This window comes from Nannobrachium achirus (assembly GCF_963921795.1).
Source record: "Nannobrachium achirus genome assembly, chromosome: 14".
NCBI classification, from domain to species: domain Eukaryota; kingdom Metazoa; phylum Chordata; class Actinopteri; order Myctophiformes; family Myctophidae; genus Nannobrachium; species Nannobrachium achirus.
The window spans coordinates 12,083,593-12,094,760 of record NC_137821.1 but is presented as its reverse complement, the minus strand read 5'-3'; the positions used below and the strand labels follow the sequence as shown (position 1 = coordinate 12,094,760).

Genomic DNA, 11,168 nt, shown 5'->3' with positions numbered 1-11,168 from the left:
AGAGAGACTCGAGAGAGCGCAGCTGACGTAACCGGAACGATTGGCCCAAAACACACTCACCTCCAGTGTTTTATGGGTTAAGAGTACTTGCTGGATTTGATCCCAGGGCGGGGGCGATCATGTTTTGGGTGCATTTGCACTCTCATCTCAACAGCGCAGCAAAAAAAATAAAAATAAAACTGAACCCTTTAATTTAGAACGTCGATTGGCAACGCAATGAACGGTGATTCGAATCTCCGATTGTTCGCTTACAGCCCTACTGCTGTTTTGATTGGTTGGTTTTCATGGCCATGTCTTGAGTACTTCTCAGCTTTGAACAATGGAGGAAATGATCACTGAGAGCACACCTGGTGTGCATTTCCGAACGCACCCTTAATGAACTGGTGGGTGTGGGTGGCCACTTAAAAAAACTAATTTTAACACTTTCTGTACACTTTTTTGGAAACAATCTTCCTCCTAGTTAATTCATACATACAATCCCTTTTGTGCCCATAAATGGAGATTCCCTTTATGCCCATATATGGACATATATGGAGTATCTGTCATCACTGTGATGTCACCTGTAATGTCACAGTAATGTGTCAGCCTTTTATGCCCATATATGGAGATCCCTGCTTTGAGTATCTGACATCACTGTGATGTCTGTGATGTTACAGTGATGTGTTAGGGGAACCACAGTGCCAGGAGTTATAGTCAGACAGACAGACAGACAGACAGACAGACAGACAGACAGACAGACAGACAGACAGACAGAGATACGGTCAAGCTGTGATGGTTCACATACAAAATTGTGACTTACGATTGCAATGATCATCATGTTTTTATTTTATTTTTTATAACAAAAAATTGGGGGGGAGGGGGGGTCATGGCACCCCATCTTTAAAAGCGCATGGATATCAATTGTAAACTCTTGTGTATGGTTAAGAATAGCAATAAGGTATATTTTGTCTTAACAAATTGATCTACGAGATAAAGCCGTTCGTGATTTATTGTGGGGCCATGCATTAGCAACTTATCTGTAATCTCTAGGTATATTTATAATGTCAGTAATAGGTTCCTTCGAGAATTAGTGTTTTCATGTATATGGTCCTACAGAGGCAGTAAGGCATCCATTCATGGAACATATAGTCACCACCTATGGAAACAAATACAGTATATATAGTTGTGACATAGACTGCAAGTGGAAAGCCTGAAGTAGTCTCAAGCCGTTATACAAACCTCCATATGGAAACTAAATAAACATGGTATTCGCCTCTGCAGTATTTCAAACTACAATCCCCGCACCAATCGTGTTTCATAAGCAAGGAGACCAACAAGAGTTTAAGGTTTAAGGCTTGATTGAGTTTTATGTGTTCTGAGGACATTTTGGTACCGTTTACAACAGTCAGAGTGAGGTCCTGGGGGCTTGTTTCCTTCTGTTGTCTGCAGAGATGCCGTACATCGTCAAACACCCAGAGGACAAAGTGCGCTACGAGGGAGGACGTGTGCTGTTGTGTTGCAGGGCAACAGGAGCACCGACGCCTGACAAATATTACTGGTGAGATGGCCGATCACACTGTCTCAAATTTTAGAGTGAAAATCTTGAGCAACAGGTTGGACATGTGTGAAACTGCCTAGCGCAGGGGTCTTCAACGTTTTCAGGCCAAGGACCCTTAGCTGAGAGGGAGATAAAGCTGGGACACTATATATTGTATACAAATGTGTTGCAGATTTTCATCTGACAGCACTGTCATCAGTCTATGTTGGATTTATGTTAATGTGTTTTTTTTTCAGACATTTAACCACTTAAATCGTCGATACTCAGTAGATTTGACCGTTCACTCTGTATTTCTCTTTTTTTTTTTTACCTCTACACCAAACCTATTTGCCAAATCCACAAGCTCTCAAAGCCTCACAGCACGAGGCGTTGAGAGCTTGTAGATCTGCTATTTTTGGCTAAAGTTCTCCTCAGAATAGACATGCGAGGGTTCAAGTTGTTCATTTAAAATAATTTAGTCAGGAACATTCACGTCAAGGAGATTTAACCATTTATTGGAGATTTAACCATTTACTGCATGAATGGAAAACTGTTTTTTTCTTTTTTTTTTTTATAGTTTTTATCCCACAATTTTGTAACCATTTTTTTCACCCAGTGCCAATTGTAATCCTGGGCTCTGCTCTCCCTCTGCCACGCCTGGGGAGACAACGGACTGACCTCATGCTTCCTTCTATGCATGAGGAGTCCAAGTTGCTTCTTTTCACCTGACAGTGGAGATGTCCCTGTTTTGGACGTAGCGCGTGGAAGGAACACGTTATTCCAACCAGTTCCTTTTCCCTCCATCAGGCGCCCCGGCTGGCCAGGGGGAGGCATTATTGAGACCAGGATTACGTGTATGTTTTTGTGAGGGTATCAACCCTAGGAGACACGGGGAGAACATGCAAACTCCCCATCGAAAGGCCCTATCGCCAACCCCAATGGAACAAAGTTAATCTTGGCGTTTGAAGTGCTGTGTTCGGAGATGTTCCCTGAATTTTGTGCAAGCTTTTCTGAGCATGCTAAGCAAAATCAAGGAACGCTAAGCAATACCCCCCATAGGGAGACAATAGCAGAACAATAGCAATACATGACATGAACTTAATCAGACAGTCAATCAGACAATCACGAGTATTGAGCTTAGCCAGACTAATCGTGCAAGGTGGAGGCTGGGGTGGAGGAGGGCAGCAGCTAGCTGCGAATGGTTCTACAGCTTCAGAACCAAGCATAGCAGAGAAAGCGAGCCATATTTAAAGGAGCCATCTTACTGAGGGAGCGCTTTGATTGGAGTATGACAGTGTGATGTAATGACCAGCTGATATGAGAGTGAGGAATGAAAACAGAGCTGACTGACATCTGACTACAGCTGGGCGGCGACTTGACTCCCATGTCCTGCATAAACTAACGCTGACGCTTCATTTATCATATCACACAAAGTTTTGGCAGCCCCCCTGTAGTAACTCTGAGGACCCCATGGGGGTCCCGGACCCCGTTTGAAAACCCCTGGCAGCCCTAGCGGAAGAGATAGCTCTCGTACGTGACTATGCATGCATGCATGTGCAGATTTCTGCGCCTCAGAAACATATGGAAGCTGTTTTAAATGTTTGGCTGGCTCCTTGATTGAGGAGTGTGTTTCTTTCAGGACGACTTGTCTTAGAGAAACTCTGCTCTTCCTGATCCCTCCTCTTCACCCCCTCACCCCTGCCTTTCAGGTACCATAATGGGACTCTGCTGGACAGGGAGCTGTATAAGTACGAAGAGGACCTTGTGCTGAAAGACCTGAAGCGTGAGCAGGCAGGTCACTACCACTGCAAAGCCAGCAGCTCCGCGGGCAGCATCAAGTCCTCCCAGGCCTTCCTCACAGTGCTTGGTACGTATACAGTATTTATTACCATAAACATGTTTAATAAAAATCACACCCGAAGTGAGCGGTGCTCAATAATAATATACTGTTCCTGAAGAAACAGTGTGGGTTCGAGTTAGCCTGGTAAACCCCCGGTTCGAGTAGCACACTAAAAGTACAGTATGATGATGATGTATAGACCCACATGATGTTGTCACAGGGAACACTTGCACACAGGCAATACTTACTTTCTCCACGGTAAATACTGTATGAGTAGAGAAAATCATTATATTGTCTACAGAAAAGGGACGTACGGATAGGGACGAACATATGCACGAACATACAGTATACTGTAGCTACGCACAAGGTTATGTATTGGAGCGACTATCTCTGGATCTCATGATTGAGGTCCGTCGAGAGTGCTGCCAGAAGCTAGCTGACTCTTGGACTAAGCACTAAGCTATTGGCAGCACTTTCAACAGACCTCAATAGAGACAGATACCCAAAGGGTTAGACATAGAACAGCAAGGCATTGGAAGCGTCAGAGATTCTGCTGGTTAGTTACGAGCCTACGTCAGAGTCCCAGTGATCGAGATCTATTTCATGTTGATGACGTCATATTGATTAGGTCAGGGTTCTCCAAATATGTACAAATTATTCGGTTTGCTTTCTTGGCCTAATGGCAGTGTGCACAAGACATTTGGCGCTGAGCGATTAGCTGCTTGTAAGATTTTATTATTATTATTATTATTATCTTTTTTTAGTTTCTTTTTCACAGTTGTAGCTGATTTACAGCACTCATTTCCAGCAACACCCTGAACACAGCCCCCTAGGTGCCACGCTGTAAAAACAGCAGACAAGGGCTAATAGTCATTTTTACAATTCACCTGAAATGACACATTTTGACAAAAAAACCTGGAAAGGAGCACTAGCTGGCACATTGAATTTCATTCAATGTGCAGCTGCAAAGGCAATTGAATACACATCTTCATGAGAAGTTCCAGCCAGCTGATTCACTGGTATAAAGTACCTCACCTGAAAGAATGAAGTGCTCTACCTGTGTCATTTAATAGAACGATTCACCTTATTCCTGGCCCTCTCTAGGGAGGCAACCATTGCCTTTTACAGAGGGCACCAGAGAGTTTTTCTCTATGTGCTGCTTCAAAAAACATCTTTTCACTTCCTCCCAAGTCTAAGGACAAGAGATCCCAAGTAAGGAACCCAGCATTTTTAGGTATATTAGACGTCTAATATACGTTAAACTTATACTAGACGTCTAAGTTTATACGTATAAAAAATGGTCTACCAGAGGTATAGATATGCAAGTTTTTTAGACGTCTAAACTTAGACTAGACTTCTAATATATGTCTAATAGACGTCTAGGTTTATACCTGGGTCAAAAGTAGTGAAAAAAGGCAGAGCATCAGAACAGAACTCAAGCACCAGAGGCATCAGTTTTTCACTACTTTGACGGCCGTTAAGGTCAGTTTTTCACTACTTTTGCCGGTCTAAGTGCAAAAGGGTCCTTGGTACATTAATGGTATTCCACACTAATCAGACTAATCAGTTTCATCTGTCTGCAATATTCAACTTATTTGGGAGACGGGCGTCTTAACAAGAATATTTGATGGTAAACCAGACCATGATATCATGCACATTAATAATTTTGCCAATGTCTGGGTTAACAATAATCCTTTTCTTTCCAGTTGCCATCTGGATGTTTGGTAAATGTTCTCCTCAACTTCATGTCTAATTACCCCATCGTGGATGTTTCACAGCCTGACTTGGCCCGCCACGCATGTTCTCAGTCCATGCAGTCAGTGTGCATTTTAAAGTGTGTATGTGTGTGTATATGTGGGAGGAGGAGATTATTTTTTTTATACTCCCAAGAGGTTACAGTACAAGTTGATGCTTTTGCTGTGTAAAGCCCCAGCTGTGCATTAATGTAACCCATCCCTTGCAAATGCATTCCTCTGCCATTTCTAGTTCAAAAAAGGGATTCCTTTAACATTTTCTCAATCCCCAGCCACACTGATACAGATTACAGTAATACTATTACTGTGATATATGTGTGTATAACTATTAGTTTGATTCTGTTTCCATGTGCATGTATGTGTATGCTGCTGTATATCAGGCTTAAATGTATTCTCTGTCCACATCAGCACTAATTCATCATTTTGTTGTGTAATTCACAGCTAATGGAACATCGGCGTGTAATCCTACTCCGGAGAATCACCTAATCAGGCTGCCCTTTGACTGTTCACAGCCTGGGACTGACTCCAAGTATTACAACGCTGGCCGCTGCCCCCGCAACAAATGCGCTGGCTCCTTGGATTCTGATATGTCCTGCAGGGATGGCGGTGCTTTCTGCTGTGACGTCGAAAGCATGGAAAGTCAAACCATCGACTGTGGGAGCTACAGCTTGCCCGTCCGTGTTGTGTCAAAGTGCAGCTGCCAGAAGTGTGTTGAGCCAATTGTACAGGTTCGTGGCAGAGTGGTCAGCGTCGACAACCATGAACCACTGCGTTTTGGACATATCTACATTGGTAAAGAGCGAGTAGGCTTTACTGGATACCAAGGCAGTTTTACACTGAATGTCCCACCAGAGACAGAGAGGCTGGTTGTGACTTTTTCTGATCCCACACAGAAATTCATAGACACTACAAAAGTGTTCATCTTTGACAAGAGGGGAGGATCTATTTACCATGAGGTGAAGGTGATGAGAAAGCAGGCACCAATTGATATCGATTCAGGGGAGACCAACACCATTGAATTGGGCGAAATCAAAGGGGAGGATCCCATAGGCCAGTTAGTCATTCCCCCAAATTCCATGTACAAGGAAAACGGAGAGCTATATGAAGGAACTGTAAAAGCCAGCATCACATTCATTGACCCCAGGAATATCACAACGGCTGCCGCGGCCCCCAGCGACCTCAACTTTGTGGATGCAGAGGGCAACATGCTCCCGCTGAGGACCTACGGCATGTTTTCCATTGACTTACGAGACCAAACGAACCAGGAGGTCCTTGGAGCGGGCGGCGTCCAGGTCCTCCTCGACACACAGCACATCACAATGCAAGAGCACATCCCCAAGATGAAGCTGTGGGCCTTGAACCCAGACACGGGGATCTGGGAGGAGGAAAGTGAATTAAGCTACACGCAGAGGACCACCGGTGGCCATGGCAGAAGCAAGCGAGACGTGCGCACGTTCCTCATCGGCAACATAAGGATCAGAGGATGGCTGTTAAATATCGACGTCTACGAGAACCGTCTCTGCTACGTCAAAGTCCGTGCCTACAAGGGTGACCAGTTTCTCCCCACCGACCAGCTGGAGGGTGTTGTGATCAGCCTGATAAACCTGGAGCCCGGGCTTAACTTCTCGTCCATTTCCCTGAGATGGGCCGGCTTTGACACTAAGATAACTGGACCCAATGGGTCCTGTTTAAAGGCATTCTGTGATAACCAGACGTCTGATGCCTATACAGCCTATGTCACGGCGACGATGGGAGGGGAAGAGCTAGAGGCGGCTCCTTCTAACCCTGAGAATCCAAATATCATCGGAGTATCCCAGCCATATCTGGATAGGTTAGACTACCAGCGCACAGACCACGACGATCCCGCCCTGAAGAAAACAGCCTTCAGGACCAACTTGGCAAAACCTGACCCAAATAATTCTGATGAGACCAATGGGCCAATATACCCCGAACAGAGTTTAGTAGCCTGTGAAAACGCCCCTGTTGACGCAAACCATTTCAGATTCTTCAGAGTGGGAAAGGACGAGTATGAATACAACGTTGTTCCCTTCCAGGAGACAGATTTGAGCACATGGAGACCCGACTACTTCTCCTGGTGGCCCAATCCCCAGGAGTTCACGGCCTGCTTCATCAAGGTCAAGATACACGGGCTGGAGGAAGTGATGGTCAGGTCCAGGAGCCTGGGAGGAACACACCCTGAGACCGAAGGCAAGCTCTATGGTATCAGGGATATACGCAGCACCTGGGACACCCAGGCCACCCAGGTCTCAGCAGCCTGTGTAGAATTTAAATGCAGCGGAAAGCTGTACATCCCAGCTGAGATGGACCGAACACTCGTATCAGTCATCCCACAGGGAAATTGTCAACGGGTTAATATCAATAATCTTCTAGAGGATTATCTCGAACTACGTCAACCAGTTGCGCCAAACGACGATTCCTCTGCATTCAACATGCTGGCACCTTTTGATCCGCTGGGACACAACTATGGCATCTACACATTCACAAACTCGAACCCAACGGTGGCAAAGGAGAAGGCTATTGGACGCTGCTTTGATGGCACCTCATCTGGTTCCTCTCAGGAAATGAAGTCAGCTGGGGCAGCCCTGACTTTCAACTGCAGCCCTGCAGTTGAAAGTCCCAGGTAAACCCTGGTTAATCCACTGCATATTTTCAAATGAAAATTTTGGATGTCACTAGGGTTGCCAAGGGACACCTCCAAATATTTTGGGGGTTCTGGGTGGATAGAAAACCCATAGAAAACTGCATTTGGCACAGTTATATACTTATAACAAACAATACAAACACAACATGGCTTACATACACCTGCATTAGGCTACTAAATCACTACTAACACGGTTGTTCTATTCTATTCAGACCATAATCACAAGAACATGAAATGCAATGCTTCAGTCATACACCAGATGTATTCTGCTATACAAAGGCAGAGTGCAGTAACTACGAACAGAAATTTCACCCAAAAATGGGTTTAAAAGTGTTACAGCTGATCAGCCAAATGAGATCTAGGCATATATGTTATATTACACTGATTGTATAGGCCCTATCTGTTTTTTAGGTAATTCTTCATCCCCCAATATCATGATGGCTAATTTGACCTTTGGGAAACACAAATAAGTTGGTGTGTCCAAAAACTTAGTTACTGCACTCTGCCTTTGTAGGGCAGTATTGTGTATGTATGTTTTTCAAATTGCTAACAACTGCCTATGTAAAACTGCAAAAGCAAATAATAAAATGCTTTGGAAAATGGTATGCAATAATGTTAAGTAGGCTATAATGATTTGAACCTCCAAAATGTACCGTTCAGCTTATTGTTTTTGCCCCAGAATGAGATACAGGTTTTGTAGCAATTTGTAGAAAAAGTAGACCTTAATTATAGGATGTTTAATCATGTTTTAATCATATAAAATATACCTGGTTCGCATGTGCCCACTCTCCTGGTACCCAACACTATCACATTGGCATACAATAATAAACATTATGTTATTACAAAACAAAATCAACACATGCTTGTTGTGTCCCATGCTTGTCAACTCTCCTGGATTTCCCAGGAGTCTCCTGGATTTTGAACTCCTCTCCTGGGAGTCTCCTGGATTGGCAAATCTCCTGGATTTCTCCTGGATTTTGTATCACACTCCCAAAATTCACCAGAACACAGGAAATTACATCTACTATGTTAAAACTTTTCTGGGGGAGGACCCCCCGCTTTAGGGGTGGGGGCAATGCATGCAAGAAAGATCATACAGATATTCACTTAAGTAATGAGAAATCATTATTAAAGATGTCCTTTTGCTTCAGTCATCAAATCTGTACACCAACATTTGGCATTTAAGGCTGAAATTGTACCCATGCTAGTAAAGCAAGCCTGATAAAAGTATCAAACATGCACAAAATTCACCACAACACAGGAGATTAAATCTACTATGTTAAAAAATTTCTGGGGGAGGACCCGCTTTAGGGGTGGGGGAAATGCATGCAAGATCATATAGATATGACTTACAGATGAGACGTCATTATTAAAGATGTCTTACTTTGCTTTTGTCATCAGATCTGTACACAGGTCTACATTTGGCATATTAGGCTGATAAATTTATCAAACATGCACAAAATTCAACAGAACACAGGAAAATATATCTATTAATACGTTTTGGGGAGAGGACCCCCCAGACCCCGGTTGGGGAGTTCCGCGCACCCCCCAAAAATAAATCTCCTGGATTCTGACAGTCGACAACCCTGCATACCAGCCAGTCTGGAGTCGCTAAAGTTGGCAGACAAGATAGGCTACTGTGTCAGTGCTCCCAGGACTACCATCCCATGGCTCATGTTCTGCTTGCTTGCTTGCTTGCTTACCTGCTTTTTCACCTTGTTGTTTAGTCTATCATGGATTTATATCTAATCTGTTTGTACACAATCTTCTGCCACACGTTTTTTTTTTTTTTTTTTAAGATATTAAATAATGTTCTGAGCCGAGTACTGTTGCAGGCTCGCTCGCAAGCAACTTGTGGACTGAACCTACAGCCTATGGGATTGGTGTCGGGGGTGGAGACTGTGTCTTAGCAACACTGTGTTAATGAGCCAATGAGCTGCCCACAAACAAACAGGCTAACGCCGCGCCTCACACAGCAACAATGGGATGCAGCACTTAGTGTCTCAGAGGAGAGTAGAGCGGAAGCTGACGGGCAGAATCACCATCATTTCTCAATTAAATCACCACGTCATTCATATTTATCCCCCAACCTTAAAATACGGGACAAAGAGCATCCCGTATCAGTTCAATACGGGACACGTCTTTTAGTTTCCAAAAACGTGACGATCCATTTACAGGACGGTTGGTAACAGTACATGTCACAGAAGGAGCATTAGCTTTGATATAAAGATGAACATGACTTTCCTAACTGTGAACATGATGTGATTCCTGTTTTTTACACGTTGCCCAAGATTCATAAAAGTCTGATTGAACCTAAGGGCCGACCCATTGTAGCTTGTAATGATTCCCTTTTGGAGCCTCTGTCAAATTGTGTTGATTATTTTATTAAGCCATATGTCCTTAGACTTCCATCCTGTGGAGTCCACTGATGTCATTAATAAAATCTCAGAGATTAAAGATTTACCTGGACAATATTGGTTACCTTATATATATATATATATATATATATATATATATATATATATATATATATATATATATATATATATATATATAAATTATATATCCCATGAACGAGGCTTTTATCTTAAGGATCGCACTGACCTCCCCCAGTGCATTTATCTGTGAGTTAGCCTCTCTAGTCCTTAAACTCAACTATTTCTCATTTATTGGGGATTTCTATTTACAGTTAAAGGGCTCATCTATGGGCCCCACTTTTGCTCCAGATTATGCCAAACTTTATATGGTCTTTTTTGAGTACAACTTTGTTTTCAATCCTGAGAACAATCACTTTCTGTGAAACAAATCCTCAAATGGTACAGGTATTTGGATGATGTAGTTTGTCTTTTCCAGGGAAAACTGAGGAATTGGTAGACTATTGGATCTTAAGTTTACACTTGAGTATGAAACCAGTGTCATTTCTTGATATGTTGATAGAGCAAAAAAATGGAGACCTCATCACCACCCTATATAAGAAAGAAACTGACCGTAACACTTTTCTTTTATCTAGTAGTGCTCACCCCAAAGCTCTAAAAATGGCTTACCAAAAAAGTCATTTTCCATTCCGATGAGGACTACATGGAAAAGGCCTTGGAAATGAACGAAATAATAAATAAAAACACTTCCTAGAAAGGGGCTATTTTAATCAATGTGTTGATGATGGCTACCAGATTGCTCTATCTAAACCTAGACCTGTTTTCTTTTGACAAAGTGTGTCAAAAAAGAAAAACCCTATTCAGTGTCTCGTATCACCACTTACACCCCTCAGGGCCACATGGTTAAGAACACAATCCTGAAATACTGGCATATTTTGACATCAGATCCAGCTCTCATCCAGCATTTCAAAGACCCACCTCTTTGTGTTTATAAAAGAGGACCAAAATGGTTAAATGACTT

The 11,168-nt window shown here is 43.1% G+C and overlaps 1 protein-coding gene across 1 annotated transcript in view; it reads left to right on the top strand.

Moving 5' to 3' along the window:
• Nucleotides 1-7,755, top strand: part of LOC308297810 (cartilage intermediate layer protein 1-like) — a gene marked incomplete at both ends in the record, with an annotated part of 8,600 nt that extends 845 nt beyond the window's left edge. The window contains 3 exons of the mRNA XM_080741377.1: nt 1,385-1,537; nt 3,226-3,383; nt 5,552-7,755. Coding sequence (XP_080597503.1) covers nt 1,385-1,537; nt 3,226-3,383; nt 5,552-7,755 — 2,515 coding nt within the window. The remainder of the gene's footprint in view (nt 1-1,384; nt 1,538-3,225; nt 3,384-5,551) is intronic.
• Between the last annotated feature and the right edge of the window lie 3,413 nt (nt 7,756-11,168).